This window comes from Paramisgurnus dabryanus, chromosome 2, assembly GCF_030506205.2.
Source record: "Paramisgurnus dabryanus chromosome 2, PD_genome_1.1, whole genome shotgun sequence".
Lineage (NCBI taxonomy): Eukaryota > Metazoa > Chordata > Actinopteri > Cypriniformes > Cobitidae > Paramisgurnus > Paramisgurnus dabryanus.
The window spans coordinates 48900256-48918273 of record NC_133338.1 but is presented as its reverse complement, the minus strand read 5'-3'; the positions used below and the strand labels follow the sequence as shown (position 1 = coordinate 48918273).

The window sequence follows — 18018 nt, the reverse complement described above, 5'->3', positions numbered from 1 at the left end:
GTTTTTGTTTACATAATATATGTGGGTGTATTGTGTATAATAATTATGTATAAATACACATACACATGCATGTATATAATTAAAGGAATATTCAATTTTCTTAAAAGAAAAATCCAGATAATTTACTCACCACCATGTCATCCAAAATGTTGATGTCTTTCTTTGTTCAGTCGAGAAGAAATTATGTTTTTTTGAGGAAAACATTGCAGGATTTTTCTAATTTTAATGGACTTTAATAGACAACAACAATTAACACTTAAATCAACACGTAACAGTTTTTTTCAACAGAGTTTCAAAGGACTATAAACAATCCCAAACGAGGCATAAGGGTCTTATCTAGAGAAATACACGTTTATATTTATATATAATCTATATTATATAAATATTTATTATTTAAATATTTTTTTTCTTAAAATTATACATGTACCTGTATGTGTGTGTATTTATATAAACATAATTATTATACACAGTACACACACATATATTATGTAAACAAAAACTTTTATTCTGCAAACGATTAGTCGCCACTAATAGTGAGGCAGCACTAATGTAGACTTACGTTGATCATGGTTTTGAACAAAATAAGCAAAAAAACATGTATTACATCCTATATCCATCATTCTAAATATATCTAAATTTTATTTTACGTCTTTCAGTTTGTAAACACAATTAAAGCATGGTGGTTAAGCAGCAATTTACGCCGTTGTTCGGGAAACGTATGCTATACGTAACTAGTACAATAAGCAAAACATTCAAATGTTTTTTCCATATAAAATTTTGTTTGGCTCTCCCGCAGGTTTCTTAAACCAAGTTATGCAAACCAGTGATTTCATAATAGGGCCTGTGCTAATAAATCCCAACCCGTCTGGGTCTTCTCAGAAAAAAAGTAGAAAGCAAACAAAAATAAATAACTAAAACAAAAAACAAACATTAAAAACAAGGATTTGGTTCAAATCTTATGAAAATACATCTACATACAAATGATTTTATTGGGAAAATAACGCATGCAAAATACAAAAATACGTATATTCTCAAAGCATGCATTGAACCCTGAGAAAATCCACAAAGAAACCACTCCACACAACCATTATTATGAGTTCCTATTTGTACATTCAAAATGCAATTCACTTTAGTTTCTTTTACTCTGCCCCTTTATCAAAGTGCCCAGGTTTAGGGTGAGTTTCAGTAAACCAGAAGTCTGTTGCCTTTGGACATCTGTACCTACAGTAACTGCAGCCAAATGCATCTCTCTGACGAGGCGCGACATGCTGGCTGTAGCTGAAGGAAGGTGATGTATTTTCCAGCTTAAATGAATTTCATTGTGGGATTTTAGGTTTCACTGCAAATTGGCCTTACTACTTCTGACTATTTTCTTTTCTTGTTCTAATATTTTTTGTTTGTGGATTATGTTCTTGAATTAAGAGTATGTTCTAATTAGCAAACATTTGCATTTATTTGATTGCTTATTTCAATTCGTTTTGTGGTCTTTTCCCTCACACAAAAGGGGCAGATGTCTGGGTTCACCTGTGTTATGGGCCTTTCAGACGATATGCGGCAGTTGCGAGTCTCTAGTTCATTTTTAATAAGAGACGTGCGGAAACCGGCAAAACGTGGGCGGTAAAGCGCACAAAATGCTTCCACTACTTCGCGCGGCGATTTCGCTTCTTGCCGCGTACCGCATGAAACGCTCGTTAAGACATTAGCAGCATGTCGTATATGCAACAATGATCAGTTTAGTCACAAACGCTCTTCTTGCCTAAGAATGCTGTTCACAGCTATTCTTGTCATCACATATTAGCTATTATTCGACCTTATTTGAACCCTCTCCTGCGTTTTATGTTTTGTGCTTTTGTCTCTAACCCTGTCTTGTTATTGCTTATGTTTTCTTGAGTAATAATGGCAAAACATAACTGCAAGATCCATGGGGGCAATCTGCTGATTTATCCTCAACATGTTTGAAAATATTCGGCAACCTTGCTGGTTTAACCTTGTTTTCATTTCCATAATCAAATAATATTTGTTGACACTTGTTTTTTTTTTTTTTTTTTGTTGTTTTTGTTTTTTGCAGTCTAATGCAATTGAAATCACTGAATTATGGAAGAAGCTCAGTTCAAAGTCATGTTCAGCAGGTTTAAAGGGGACATATCATCTGACTTTTTCAATGTTTAAGTGCCATAATTTGGGATCCCAGTGCTTCTATCAAGCTAACAAATGTGAAAAAGTTTTGGTAAACCATTCTCTGCAAGCACGTGAAAAATTAGGTCATTGAAATTCGGCTCTCCTTATCTTCTTATAATAATACCACCCCTTAATCTGCACTATCCAACCACCGCACAGCCATTTAGCGCAGAAGGAGAGAAAATAATTGACATCACAATTGAGTTTCAATTCTTAACAAACGACAATTATGGCGATCAGTGTTTGAATTTCATCAGCTAATTTGCATTTTAAAGGACACACCCAAAATGCCACATTTTGCTCGCACCTACAAAGTGTCAATTTTAACATGTTATAATAAATTATCTATATGGTATTTTGAGCTAAAACTTCACATGTGTACTCGGGAACACCAAAGATTTATTTTACATCTTAAAAAAGTTTTGTGACATGGCCCCTTTAATATTCAGTTGTTTTCACATTTACTAGAAATTTGTGTCTTTCGTTGATTCATTCATCGTATATTACAGTTCGACCCCTTCCGAGTTCCTGTTGACTTGTGTTACAGTCTCTATATTCAATAGTGAAAGCTCTTAGAGCCCTCAGTATAACACACTTGGGTTGCTGTGTTAACTTGGCCATTTGCCGAATGCAGAGGACAGTGCCGCTATAGAAACCAAAGCCAAACTAATGAATCAGAAGGGGTCTTGTAGCTTAAAAACAGATTGTCCAAAGTTGACTCTTACTACCTCTTGTTTAACTCGGATGAAAGTGTGTCTTTCTAACCTGTGTTTTTCTTTTTCAGTATTTTTAAATGTTTTAACGTTTTTATTTCACTTAATTTGTAACTCCTTAACAAAAAAACGTATTTTTTTGGTGTGTTAACTGCAAATAGAAAGGGAAAACCTTTAGTGTGCGTCAAGTTTCTGAAGCAGTAGTCCAATCAAAATGCAAGAGAAGCCCTACACAGCGACTTGTCAGTATTGTGGAATGACTGCCAGGTGGTTGCAACATAATGCGTAATGAAAAACTTAGCCTTTGTTGTCTTCCACCACAACAGGGTTTCAGTTAATTTCATTAACAATTCTGCACAAACATAAGAGCAGATGACTCGACTGTCGCCGTATCAGGTGTCAGCCTGGCAAATCCTTTCCTGTCCTGGCAAACACCTCATTCGCACTTGACTGACACTTTGGAGTTTAAATCGTTGAGAGTTAAAAGAGTAAATTAGCTCACTTACTGGTTACTAAGATTAAATGGGTAAAATATTTATTTTGATAACTAATGGTGGTTTTGGACACCGTTAGATCAAATGCTTTTGTTCACATTCACATATATGGATGGTTAGTGCCCACTCTTGTCATCTTATCTCTTCAGGTCAGACAGTATTTTTCACATGCAGAGATTTCTTCCTTATTTAATTATGTATGGCACGGGTGGACACGCTTTCTGCATGCAGGTGTGCTTTGTTCATCTTTGTACCACCTTTGCACACCAGTTTGATCGGTAAACCAATTCAGTTCAACTGTTTATAAATCCCAATAATGGGTATTTAAATTTGCATAACGCATAAATGGAAAGAAAACCGTAAAATTTGTTTTGATTAATATAGTTTAACGTGTTGGATGCAATGCATTATTCATAATGACTCTCTTAAAATGCTTTCTGATGCAACACATAAAAGTGTACATTTTTGCACTAACCTACATTAATCACAACACTTATTGTAATATTTTTGAACCACATTGTGTGCCTTGTATTTTTATAAAAAATAAATATATATATTTATTTATTTATTCCAATACAGTCAGTAAGTTTACAAATTGCATTTTACCCTCAACACTTATATGACAGTGTAGATGTTTTATATTTAAATTAAATAAAAATGTCAAAAGATAATACTTTGAAAAATATGCAAAATATGCTGTTCCAAATTATTATGCAGAATGCACTTTAACCAAATTTATAATGATATAATGGATTATAATGATCCAAAAACATATATCTGTCAAATGTGCTGCATGGACTCAAAACCAACATTGTAAAAATCAAACACAATGTAAAATTAATAATGTATACAAGTTACATAATAATGCATATCTTTTACATGACTTAAACTCTCCCATTCATTAAACTTGTAAGTATACAAGTATAGGTTTTGTCTTTATTTCACTTGTTAGTATTGCATCCCTAAGTTGATGTTTCGAATTATAGTGCTGTCTACCTCACAGATCTTTCATATAATGATGCTCCACAGGCTCTTAATAAGACTAAGGTCAGAGGATGATGGTGGTCAAACCTTAATTTCTTTCTTATTTTATGCCCATTTGAATTAAAATAGTCTGTGAGGCTTTTTGCAGCATGGGATGGTGTATTATCCTCCGTAAATGTAAATTAATTTCAGAAGACATAATTCCCTTTATATCTCATTGTGAAAAACCATCTTTTAGGAACTCTACATATCTTCTAGATGCCCTTTTGACCCCTTTTGAATAGTTCAAAAATTTGTGTTTAGCTCCACCAAATATATATTGTTATAGGAAGTAATTTGCTTTTTTAAGATAATGCACACTTTTTGTCTTTAGAAAGATTTTTTTCATACCCATACTGTAGGTATACCCATATTGTATTGCTTAATAATTTGGAACAGCATATTTTGCATATTTTTAGAGTATTAAAGTATCTTTTAACATTTTAATGTCATTTAAATAGAATAACATCCACTCTCATATATAGTGTGGATGTTAAAGCAATAGGCCCCAAGAAGCAGTGGGTTACCAGTGCATTTTATAACAGCTAAGGGGCGTTGTGAGGCACGACGCGAAGCGGACCCCCTTAGCTGTTATAAAATACACTGTAACCCCACTGCTTCGCGGGGTTTATTGCGTTTATAAAACGGTGACTTCATATGCATAACGTTAGCGGGATTTTATAAAATAAAACGCAAATAAGTTGTAATTATATTAGTACAAATATTACTCTTCCGCCAAACAAAGTATTTCCCGAGAATCAAGTGGGACTGAAACAGAGTGCAGTTCCCAACCAACACAGACGCAGCAAAGACACACTGAAAATATGATTTAAGACTTTGGTGTTTATTTTTATAAATCAACATTCATATAATTCATACATCAACATTTATATCGTGCAACTTTTGAAGTGAAAAACAAATATACTTGGAAGCATACTGAACTCTTTCCCCGTCAGCGGTTGCCACCCAGTTTTAGTTTAATGCCTTGCAGAAAAATTATCTTAACCTGATAAGGAACACTGTGCCGTACACGGCACACCCCCTCCCTTGCACGTGAGGCTGCATTACGTCATTGTAACTTTGAAGCATTAAATCTACAAAATATACGGTCATGCGGCACATCGTTGTAAAGCTTAGACTTTCGGGATTCCATTAAGCGCACACAGAAAGCATAATATGATTTTTAGCAGTCATAAAACTGTAATCTAGTTGTTAGTTACCTGAACCGGGCGGCACCGATTTAGGATATTTACTTACCTTTAAAATCTTTCCTTTATCCGCTTCGGTGAAATTGTCCAAAACAAATTGTTCATAAATCCCCCAAAGTCCAAGGAAATGGAATATCCAAGCCTTTTAATCCAAAACGATTTGTTCACCTCACAATCTTGACGTTTCTGACCGAATTACGATATAAATAGTGTATACAATAAGTTCACTAACAGACATTCGTTCGAATCTCACTTTTCATTCATGATTTATAATGAATATATTCGGATGTCATGTTTATTGTGCAACGTCTGAGGAACAAATGCGCCCCCTTGTGGAATTTCAGCCGTTCCATAAGAGGTTAATTATCTTAATAATTATAAATATCAAATGAAAGAACAGACCATCTGCTTTCAAACAAAAACAAACAACAAAAAAAAAAACGTTTCATCCTACCTTCATTTGTTCTCTTATCACCTCTCAAATATTTTAGCTAAAAGCGGAGATAATTCTATTTTTGTGAAGAACTTTTGTAAGAGATCAGATTCAAAGCCGTCAAAACTTACACACTGTGTTTTCTGTGTTGAGTGAATGCGTCAGTGTTTAAGTTGGGTAAAATCGCCACCAATAATAGCGGAAATATGAATTTGAGTTATAAACTACTCAGACAACGTTTTCTCTTTATCGATGAGATGACTCAACAATATTTATTGTCATTTATCTAGATATCGCCATTTATTGTGCAATTGTAGACAAATTAAAAATATGATTAAAGTGGTGTTTATTTTCATAAATCAGTACGCAGCAACAGTGGCGCAGTGATACTAATGTAATGCGGTCTGAACCGTGGGGTTACCGGTGTATTTTATCACAGCTTAGAACGCGTTTCAACCAATCAGAATGAAGAACGTCTCGGTTACGTATGTAACCCTCGTTCCCTGAAGGAGGGAACGGAGACGTCACGTCGTGACCGACGAATTGGGAACTCGCTTAGAGGGATTCCCAATTCGTCGGTCACGACGTGACGTCGTAGTGACCGACTGAAAGGGAACCAGAACTGCCCGTTTTATAATACTCTATTTAAATGACATTAAAATGTTAAAAGATACTTTAATACTCTTAAAAAATATGCAAAATATGTATATATATAATTTCATTAACTAAATTTTAAACTTCAAAACTGCGTTTAGAGTCATGCGATGTTAATTATGTCATCAGTTTCACTTTGCATGCTCAGCGCTTTTCACACATTCACTGCATGATTTAATGAAATATGAATAGCCTGGTATTTTTTACATTTTGAATAATTTATGAAAAACAAGATACTCTCTCTAAACTGTTGTTGTCATGACAGTTTATTATACATGTATAAAGTTTAAAGGAAGAAGGGCACAGCTTCCTGAATAAAAACTGAACAGCACGGTTGGCTTGTCGGTAGCGCGATAATACAAGATCACAGTTACAACGACAGCCCAAATGAAGACTTCTGCTCACTGCTTTTGTCAATGTTTTTTATTCATGATACTTTCACCAAAGATCATTGAAAGTTGCAAAACAGCTGTAGTTTAATCCTGCTTGTTGCAACAGGGTATTATTCCCACATATTTGAGCATTTGGAAATTGAGGATTGGAATAGAGAGCACTGGAATGTGTCTACACATACTACAGTATTGAAATGAAAACAATACCATCTTCCGACTGCATTTTGACGTAATGCACTTTACCTTTTACCATAAAGATATATATATATGGTGGGCTTGTGGCTCAACCTGATCTCATGTGAATTTGTACATATTTTACGAGTTAAGCTAATTTGTAAAAATGTACAGTTATAAAAACAATAATCGTAACCTCACCCCCCTAATCCTAATGTCACAGGCGCGAAAGCAAATCGTACAAAAATGTATAAAGTTGCTTGGATTAGCCATCTGTAAAATGCATATGAATTGCCATGAGATTGTGTTGAACCATTTAAAGCAGATAATCTGTGTACAATAATTGCAAAAATGCATGTACAAAACTTGTCTTTATTGTGCAAAACCTTTTCCATTGTATGCATTTTCAAAGTTTACAGCAGATTTACCACAAGCAATGGCTTAATGTGCTGTTTTCCTTTAATGACTATGGGAATCTTCACATGATACTTAAAGGGATTTTAAAGACAAATGGATGTTCATTGTCAACAGATTTCACCAACAGTAAATAGCTAAATAGGAACAACGCCTTCTATGTTTCAATGGTCAGCTTTTATTGCTCATTCGTTGTCTCGTTTTTATTTCAGGTAGTTCTCTCTGAAGCAGGGAGTGTCTGCAGGTCTCTGCTTCATACTGTAGGTCAGACACTGGTTTATTTTGTTTCTGTGGCCATGCTCACTCCCATGCAAATTTCTCTATGAGGATTTGCTTGCATCATTCAACACACATTTACAGCATCCGGTCGAGGGATGTAGTCCTTCAACATATGCCATTAAACCATGCACAAAAGCTCATTTACTTGTACTGTAAACATAAACAAAACCCACACAGCAGAGAATATTATGGCTGGCGTGCTCTGTCTGTTGCGTCTTGGAGAGTGACGACATGCCATGCACAGTTACGCAATGTGAAATGTTTGTTTTCATTCTGAATGTTGCGAGGGAATGCACAGATGTTATTCAGCATGATCATTTTTGCTCCTGTTGTTTATTCATTTTCACAGCATTTGAACTGCTTTGACAATTAGCCACGGCAAACCATCCCAAAAACATAGATAACTCAATGAATTATTTTTTGGGACTATTCGATTTTGATGCCTATATTAACTGTTTCATTGTACACATACAGATGCCTCTTCGTCAATGACCACGGGAAGCCCTCGCAGTCCTTTTCCTACCTCTTCCAGTTCCACCTCACACTCCACGTCGGCCTCGGATAGCAGCGCGCCAGGAGATGCAGGCGGCCGAAGGAAAGCCGAAGTTTTGTCTGTGGAAAGCAAGCTCTCCGGCGGCGCCAGGGTTTGTGGAGAAAAAGCAGCCGGAACCGTCCAGCAGCAACACCAGGTGACGCCCTCCAAGCGTCCTGTTCTCAACATCTCGCCTCCACCTGAAGACTTGTTTGATGACAGCCAAATGTCATGCCAGGATGAGCTTGTGCCCGACTCGGAGCAGAGCAACAGCATCTGGATTGAAAACTCGGTCTCCAACTTCAGCATCGTAAGCTCCAGCTCCTACAACGACAATACTGAAGTGCCCCGCAAGGCCCGAAAGTGCACCCCACGGCAGAAGCCCGGACCAAAACCAGTCTCCGCTGAAGAGGCCAGCATGGATGTCTTTGATGCAGATAGTGCCAAAGGGCCACACTTTGTCCTCTCGCAGCTTGGCCCAGATAGCAAGGGCTGTACTAAAGCATGGTGAGTTGTTTCAGTACAAAGGTACGCTTATGCCTTATGGCGTTCATAAAGTTGTGTCTTTTTGTTCAGACCTTTCACCTCCGTCCCTAGCAACAACCTAACAAGGCTTTGACTTGTATGTAATTTTTTAGAAAGATGCGTATCGTATATTGCCATTCATCCCAAAATGGCCAAGATATCTATTTTGGTCAGTATTGCCCAGCCCTACCACCTGGTGACGTAAATTGCTTAATTTGATGCTCACCAAAATCCTTGTTTTATAGTTCTGAGGGACCACAGGTGTCTTGTCACAAAGGTGTGATACTGTCTGGTCAGTATCCTCAAAAAAGTGAGGGAAAGGAACTGAAGATTCTGGTACAGCCCGAGACTCAACACAGAGCACGCTATCTGACCGAAGGCAGCCGAGGGTCTGTCAAAGACCGAACACAGCAGGGTTTTCCTACTATCAAGGTGCGTCGTAAAACTGGTTCTTGTTGTTTGGATGAAGCAGACAAAATCTTGTGGCCACTTATTCTGCTTAAAATGTATGCACATGATTCTGTTAACCACAAGTTTTTGGTCCTCAAAGCTTGAGGGAGTGAAGGAGCCAGTGGTCCTGCTTATTTTCGTAGGCAACGACGCTGGACGCGTAAAGCCCCACGGGTTCTACCAGGCTTGTAGGGTTACGGGCCGTAACACAACCGCTTGTAGAGAAGTGGACATTGAAGGCACCACTGTCATTGAAGTTCCTCTGAACCCAAGCAGCAATATGACTTTAGCGTACGTAGCAGAGTTTGAAGTATATTAAACGTTCCTTTTCAGAATTTTACAAATATTGACACATTAAAACGTCCATTAGCGAGTGCAGTACTGAATAGCCGTTCCCAGTATTCCCAGTACAGATATCAATCATGTCCAGCTGACTGTCGGGTGTATTTACAGTGTGGATTGTGTGGGGATCCTGAAGCTCAGGAATGCTGACGTGGAGGCCCGTATCGGGGTGGCCGGATCTAAAAAGAAGAGTACCCGTGCCAGGCTGGTGTTTCGAGTCAACATCCCGCGCCCCGATGGCTCTGTGCTCACGTTACAGACCTCGTCTTCTCCCATACTGTGCAGTGAGTGGCTTTTGGGTTATTCATAGCATCTTCCTGCAAGCAAGCCCAGCTGGTGCTCTCATCACATAGGAGAGGTAGAGATTAGAGGAGGGGATAATGAATGTTTATATTATTAAGGTCACTGGCGTGGGGCAATAAGAATAAATCAGAAAGCAAAAAGTAGTATCTTGGTAAACCAAGCAGTTCTACTGACCGTTTAAAGCGATACTCGCAACAATTCGAGATACACGTGTCTATCATCTTTCAGACAAACACATTTGGAGTTATTTTACTAAGCTTTAACAAGCTTATAAAAACGAAAAACAGGGAACAACTTCTGATTTTAAAGCCCAAAACAGTGCATTCATCCTTCACAGAAGTAATCCACGCAGCTTCAAGACGCCACGACGCCATCTTGGAGTCACAAGAGTCATAAAGTTTGAAATATGGCTATTTTTCTTACACAATCATATTGATTACCCACAGAAGACCTTTATTAACCCTTTGGATTACCTATACGAAGGATGAATGCACTTTTTTGCGGTTTAAAGTCAGAAGTTGCTCCCTGAACCCTATTATCTACCATTATAAAGCTTGGAAGAACGAGGACATTTACTAAAATAACTCCAAATGTGCTCATCTGAAAGATGGTGGACATATGTATCTTGGATTGCTTAAGGGTGAGTAAATCATGGGGTAATTTTGTTATTTGGCTGTATTAGCCTTAAGGGGGTCGCACACCGGAAGAGAAGCGCCACATCGCGTTGCGCCATGAATCTAAAAACAGAACACATTATTTTGTTTTCACAGCCCAGCCTGCAGGAGTACCTGAGATTCTCAAGAAGAGTTTGCACAGCTGCTCGGTTAAAGGCGGGAATGAAGTCTTTATTATTGGAAAGAACTTCCTTAAAGGAACCAAAGTTATATTTCAGGAAAATTCTTCAGGTACATTATCAGCGTTTTATCTTGACGTGTTCCTGTTTAGCTTTACCAAAAAACCTCTTGCGCTGTTTAACCGCTGTCTTTTTTGGAACGGTTTCAGATGATAAATCCTGGAAGGCAGAGGCAGACATTGACATGGATTTTTTCCATCAGGTAAGCCGCAGCATCTGCTGTTCCTATTATTTGACTGTACGGGCTGATCAAGAGCTGTATAAATAGAGGCTGCTTTGTGCAGGTCACAGATATCACTAGCCTCAATTGTTGCCTGCCAGGACTTTGGCAAGCGCTAGAGATTGGTGACCTAGATTCACAAACAGTGTTCTAGTCTATTGTGTTTTCAGTGCTGGGTTGTAGGTTATTTCAGTAGTGTTATGTTTTGGCTTTATTCTATTGTCTTAATTTTGTTGTGCGTGACTTGACTTAATATCAAATGCTGTTAATTGATAATAGATAACTAAAAAACTATTTGTACATAACAAAAAGTTGTGCTTGCCTGTGCATTACACGACTGACAACTTCTGGTCACTAAGAAAGTGCAGGTGGCTGCAAAGTAGTTCTGAGTGGTTACTAGGGTATTTCTAGGTGACAACTATCTTGCTAAATATTGTAGTCACACTAGACTTCAATTTCAATGTAGACCCCTGCCTGTATAGGCAGCAACCGGCGACCTTCATGTTACAAGCCTGACTCTCTAACCATTAAGCCAGGACTGCCCACATGCATGTGATATCATGCACTAAAGTGTTGTTTTTGTTGCTTTTATTATTATTGTACATAATGGGATTGCGTGATAGTATTATTTGCAGGTCCCCAGCTCACTATTTGAGAAGCTTTTGTGCTTATAATTATTTTATCTTACATCAAAAAGTATATAATCTATTTCCCATTGTCTCTCCCCTATTAGAATCACCTTATTGTCAAAGTCCCTCCATATCAAAATCAGACGATCACATCACCTGTGTCTGTTGGTGTCTATGTTATGACAAACGCTGGACGTTCCCATGATGTGCAACCATTTACATACACTCCTGAACCAGGTCAGGCTATTAATCAATTCATCATTTTAGTTTACCAATTATAAAAGCCTTCAGTAGACCTAATTGTCCTAAAAATGATCTTTTAGATGTTGATTCATCAGTGAAGAAGGAAGTCTTGCCTCCAGTGACACCGTGTTGTTTTGAACAAATGAAAGGTAAGCGAACATCAATGTGAATATGGGCATCATTCTGTTTTGAATGCAACGCAATGTAATAAATGACCTTCTGTTTGTTGTTTCCAATAGTAATAGATAGTGCCTTGATGACCCCAGTTTTGCCTCTTGTTAAGCGAGAAGAGGCCACTCCAATGGATGTCTCCAGTAATCCTTCTGCCTTCAAGGTCTGTACAGTTAAAGAGCTTGATAGACAACCACAGTAAGTCGTGATTGCATCTGCATTTCCTTGATTCCTGTTTTCAAATTCTTACTTACCCAGCAGACCCCCAGTGTCATCAATTCAGCCCAGCAAGCCTTAGAGATGAGTACAGAGATCTCCACCAACAGTTGTACATTTTCCAATCCTCTTGCCCACCAAACAAGAGAACAGGAACAATCACAGAACTCTGTTGTTACCAACAAAGAGCCCTTCAGCACCATTCAGAAGCAGGACCTTGCCCCCAGCGGCTCTTTCCACGTGCCTAGTGAATCTCTTCTCCAGCAAGGTGTTCAGCCATTTCTTCTGGAACACAGAGACAGCCTTGTACAGGAGAGGTCCAGCAATGCTAGCGGATCGGCGGTGGGGCTCTCACAAATAGATGACAACCCACAGCAACAATTGTCGCTACTGCCGCCGGATGAGGTGGCGCAACTGGAGCAAGCTGTGCGGCAGCTGCAAGCGAAGGGATTCTGCAACATTCAACTTCAAGCTGACAATTCGTTGTCAAAGCAGCGACAACATCATCTTCAGCAGCAGCAGCAAATTCAACAGCAGCAAATACAGCAACAACAGCAGCAGCAGCAAATTCAGCAACAACAGCAGCAGCAAATTCAGCAACAACAGCAGCAGCAGCAACAACAAATCCAACAACAACAGCAGCAGCAAATTCAGTTGCACCAACAGATCCAGCAACAAGAGCAGCAAATTCAGCTGCAGCAGCACATTCAGCAACAGCAGCAGATCCAACAACAAGAGCAGCAGATCCAGCTGCAGCAGCAGATCCAACAACAAGAGCAGCAGATCCATCTGCAGCAGCAGATCCAACAACAAGAGCAGCAAATTCAGCTGCATCAGCAGATCCAACAACAAGAGAAGCAAATTCAACTGCAGCAGCAAATCCAGCAACAAGAGCAGCAAATTCAGCTGCAGCAGCAGCAGCAAGTCCTGGAGAACCTTCAACATCAGCTCTTTCAGGCCCCTGTTCAAATGCATTGTGGTTCAGAACAGCAGGGCACCTTACAAGCTATGGTGCAAAATGGAAGTTCTCTCTTCCAGCAGACACCACCACCACAACAACAGCAGCAGCACGCAGCTTTGTTCCAACAAGCCAATGAGCTTTTATCTATTCAAAGTGGCTTTCTTCAGCAGCAACCGAATCATTCCACTCCTTCCCTCTTTCACAACCCTACAACCATGCCTGAAGCCCAAAGTTCACAGGATACCCTTTATCACACACAGAAGACCTCACCCAATCAGGATCAGGTCCAAGCTTCTCTTTTTCAAAGCAATCTCACGGTTCTAAGTGGGTCAAATATGTCCACAGACGTTCAACCCCCTGCGACCAGTATGTTTCTTGCACAGAATGCTGTACCGGGTCAACTCGCAGTTAATGCCAGTCAGCCACAGCAGCTGGCTTTCCTGACTTCAATGCAAACGTCTTCTCTTGAGGCCCCATCTGTATTCCAAGCTCCGACCCAACTGTCCCCCATTCGGCAAAGCACACCAATGGAGCAGCAACAGTCACCGGAGCATGCCCAACCTGGATCCATTTTCCAGAGCATCTCCCAGTCACCAAGCAAACTCTCCCCTGGCCAGCAGCAGCAGGCCGGTCTACTCCTCAGTTCTCTAACATCTACAGTAGCGCAAGACCAAGCCTCCAGTCTGTTATTTGGTGGCCAAGTCCAGATAGCATCAATGGACAACAACAGCTTAAGTTCTCCAGAACAACAAAACGCTTCTCTACCTTTCACCGTCAGGCAACAGGAGCCATCTGAGCCCATGACTTTTCAGGATCAGAGTACTATGGTGGTCAACCCGTCCTCAAATAAGTCCATGTTTCAGGATCAGCAACCCATGCAGCTTGCAGCAAGTTCTGGGACTGGGCCTTCACAGTCTCTAAACGTCTTCATGGCCCAGCCTAACATGCCTGGGGGAGTGTCTCCTCAAGAAGCCCTCTTTGCCCCGCAGAGTGATTTAACTGGAATTCAGCCCAGCACTTCATCTCCAGTCCAACAGCCTGGCCCCCTCTTTCAGACCACAATGAGTGGAAACCTCAGCCAGCCCAACCAGAATCAGCAGCCCAACCTTTACCTCTTTGAGATCCATAATGGTAAGGTGATTGTCCCATTTTTTCCCCAATAAAAACTTAAATTTAAAGCCATACCTAATGTCATTACTTAATTTCTGTAGAGTGCAGTCAACTGATGAACTCTCAAGGAACTAGGCTGTCTGATCAGATTATTGCCATCAATCAATCTGGTCAGCAAGAAAACGAGGTCCAGTCTTTACTCGGCCAGTCTATGTCAGACCCTGGAACTGTCCAGACCCCAATGACAACGTCTCAGAACATGGAGAAGATTGATGACCTTCTGGTGAGCCTTCAGGAGCAAGGCAATAACATCTCACACTCCTATTAGGGCCTTCAAAGTTGAACTGCCCAATGTCTCCATTCCACATATGATTGTAGATGTTCCTTGCACACACAATGGATATTTGAATGTCCTCTATATTGCTGAAATATTGGATGCTGTAGATTTTGCCTAGCGCCATTCATGTTTAGTCGGGATTGAAAAGGACACACTATATGGGGGGAACAGTTATGTCTAAATGGCATCACTACAAACAAGAACATGATTGATTCACCACATATTTCTCAGTCAGGCTTGCCTAACTTTGTGACGTCTCTTTTTAGCTGTGATCTAAACATATCATGATATATAGTATGCCAGGCATATGCAGTCTGCAGTGAGATTTTTATTTTTAACAAATGTGTGAACACTCAGTGTTTTTTTCTGTGTTGATACACTTGAGAATCTATTTATAAGCTATTTTTATAATCTTTAACAGTAGTTCAACTGCGGAAGAAAATATTTAAGTGAATAAAAAATTCGCTTTAGCATTTTCCTACTAGCACTTTAATTAAATTGGTTAGTTACTTCTGCCTCTGTATTTCATCAAGCTCATCTTGTTACATTTACTGTATATCTCCGCTGTCTTTAATCTGTCTAGACTGTATATTTTAGACTGGTCCTGTTAATTTCTCCAGTTAGAAATACACATTCCAGGTTAACAATCATACAAGGGGTTATCAGAATCTTGATTTGGGTTTACATAAGCCATTTCTTGGCATGTTATTTAGCTTGCGTGACGTCCGATATCTGATTGTTCTGTATACATATGTGTGTCACATTATTTTAAGATAAGATCTCTAAAAGTGTATCTTATACTGAGTCTAAAATATTAACATGTGATGTTATTTTGTTTATTTTATTTTATTTACCAGCGTCTGGTACGCTGGAACAGGACACATTGCTTTCTTTGGTGAATCAGAAGGGAGTGTCCAACCAGTATTACCAACAAGTTCTCTGAATATACTGGCTTACAGTATATAGATACACATAGGTCTACTGTATAAACTTACAAAGCAACTCTTTATATGACCCATCTCTTTATAGAAATGGTTTTTAATAATGTAGTAAGTGTCATCATAGCCAGTTGCTGTTCAATTATAGGCAGCGAAAGCCTCCAGATGGCATCTGAAGACCTCAGCAGAACATGTTGAGTGTTCACCAACTTTCAAGTCATTGGCCACTGTTGTGGTTTAATTAGTTTAAGGTTTGTACATTTGGTTGTGAAGTGAATTTGTTTTGAATGTAAGGAAACACTTTACGAGTTATAGTGATGGTTATTTCAAGCTCACATACTGTATGTGGTCTAGGGTAGGGTATGATAAGCTGCCAAACTAGTTTGGCTGGTGTAAAGTTAGCCGGCATATGTTGTTGTTAGCATAAAGATGAATATATACATTATGAGGAGGCTGTAATGGCTAGTTTGAACCTACAACGATGTTCGTTGCTCAGATCCTACTTTTTAGTACAGACGTTTTTGGAGAAGTTTTGATCGAAGGGTGCTCTCATACATCTGTGCGTGAGGAAGAACTGTGAACTTTAACATGAGCTTTCTGTAACTCGTCTTCATTTCTGTACAATAAGATTTTTGTCCCTTTTTTGTTTCCATAGCACTCATTATTTATATGAATATTTACGTTTTTCCTCATACCTCTTTTTAAGAAAAGTATTAATTTATTTTTTTTCGATGTTGTCTGAAGAGTTATCACAATTAGAATCAGTGGCTATATTACTATATTTTAATCCAACTGCATAATTGTTACAGGATTACTTGTTTTTTTTTTTATTGTTTTATCTTGTATTATTTAAAGTAGAAAGCATCTGTGTGCAGCCATATGCTGTTGTAACATGATAGTACAGAGATATAAAGATATTTCTATATCATAATGCACATTCCTGTTGAACTTTTACTACTATATGTTTACGAATTCAGTCACAATATATATTATGGTTTTTATCTCTGCTAGATTTTTAACTGCAATAGTTTAACTAAACATTACCTGAAGTTCCTAAAATAATTTTATTAAGCTTTTCAGGATATAAAAGCCATATAAAAATGTACCCTTTAAAATTTTATTCGGTATGATTTAGAAATTCACATTGTGACCCAATTATTGTCGCTTATAATGAAAAATCTTCAATCTGTTATGGGTGAAATAATGTTAAGCATTAAATGTACACGAAAAAAAGTCCTTTGGTTATCTTTTTCATATAAAATAATTTTTAAATGATTAATCTATAAACAACTACATTTCAGTCACTAAATTCATACCAATATACCTCTAACAATTACTTTTAATATAAAAATCATATTGATTGCACAAAGTGATGAGTTTAATCAGTAGTTGTGCCTTTTAAAAGCAAAAAATTATTTCCTTGTTGCTGTTGACATTTTTTAGGTTATTTAAAACAACACCCTTCATTAGTTCCAAGAAAGAAGCAATTTGATTAACTATAAAAAATATGCAATGCTATTTTACACAAATACAATTATAATACATCCTTGTTTTTAATTGTTGTACAGCAGTCTATTGCATTACACTGCTATGCAGTTAGTATAAGTGCAAGAAAACAATCTTTTCTTTACTATTCAGTTTGATATCTAATCTTTTAAGAAAGAGAAGTATAAACGGTCTTGGTTCTGTTGCTTATTGAAATATGATAATTTCTAATGTGCCATAATGAATGGCACAACAGTTATGTCATTCTTATAGCAAGCTACTTGTGTTGGTTCATTAGCACATACTGTTTGTTGTCTTTGGTTTGTTAAACATTGTCATGACTGACGAATTGTTGATATAGGATGTGAAGATGAAAATCTTTATCACTTCTAAATTACATATTAATTGTGAAACAGTTTATAAAGATGCATACTGTATATATTAAAATGTTGTGCTTTTGTTGGGATATTTGTACTCTTGCAGCTATTTTTTCTGTAAATGTGCTGCAATATATCAATAAAATAGATTAAAAACTGCAATTTGAGCTTCTGTTTTCAATCCATTCTTTTATGTAGCTGACAGGTCTCCTAGTAAGGTAGTGACTAATCTTGAAGGCAAAAAGAGTGACGCAGGGATGACGTATTTTTATAGGCTAACCGGAAGTTAGATGGAGACTGGTTCCCTGGCAGAAAAGCCTATACATTTTTTCCATAGACTTTTGGATTCTCGCAATAATAACCA

General features: G+C 38.2%; 1 protein-coding gene across 9 annotated transcripts in view; it reads left to right on the top strand.

Annotated features, from left to right (window-relative positions):
* Positions 1-17816, top strand: part of nfat5b (nuclear factor of activated T cells 5b) — a 53501-nt gene extending 35685 nt beyond the window's left edge. For 3 of the 9 annotated variants that reach the window (XM_065261489.1, XM_065261494.1, XM_065261493.2), the window contains 11 exons: positions 8437-9001; positions 9265-9451; positions 9570-9760; positions 9923-10095; positions 10885-11019; positions 11117-11169; positions 11921-12053; positions 12140-12208; positions 12299-12393; positions 12489-14538; positions 14619-17816. In XM_065261489.1, the coding sequence (XP_065117561.1) occupies positions 8437-9001; positions 9265-9451; positions 9570-9760; positions 9923-10095; positions 10885-11019; positions 11117-11169; positions 11921-12053; positions 12140-12208; positions 12299-12393; positions 12489-14538; positions 14619-14845 (3878 nt within the window). In that variant the 3' untranslated portion in view covers positions 14846-17816. Of the gene's footprint in view, positions 1-528; positions 1289-7320; positions 7948-8436; positions 9002-9264; positions 9452-9569; positions 9761-9922; positions 10096-10884; positions 11020-11116; positions 11170-11920; positions 12054-12139; positions 12209-12298; positions 12394-12488; positions 14539-14618 lie in introns of those variants that run through there. The other 6 variants (XM_065261495.1, XM_065261496.2, XM_065261497.2 and 3 more) reach the window with 6 other exon arrangements.
* Positions 17817-18018: the final 202 nt, after the last annotated feature.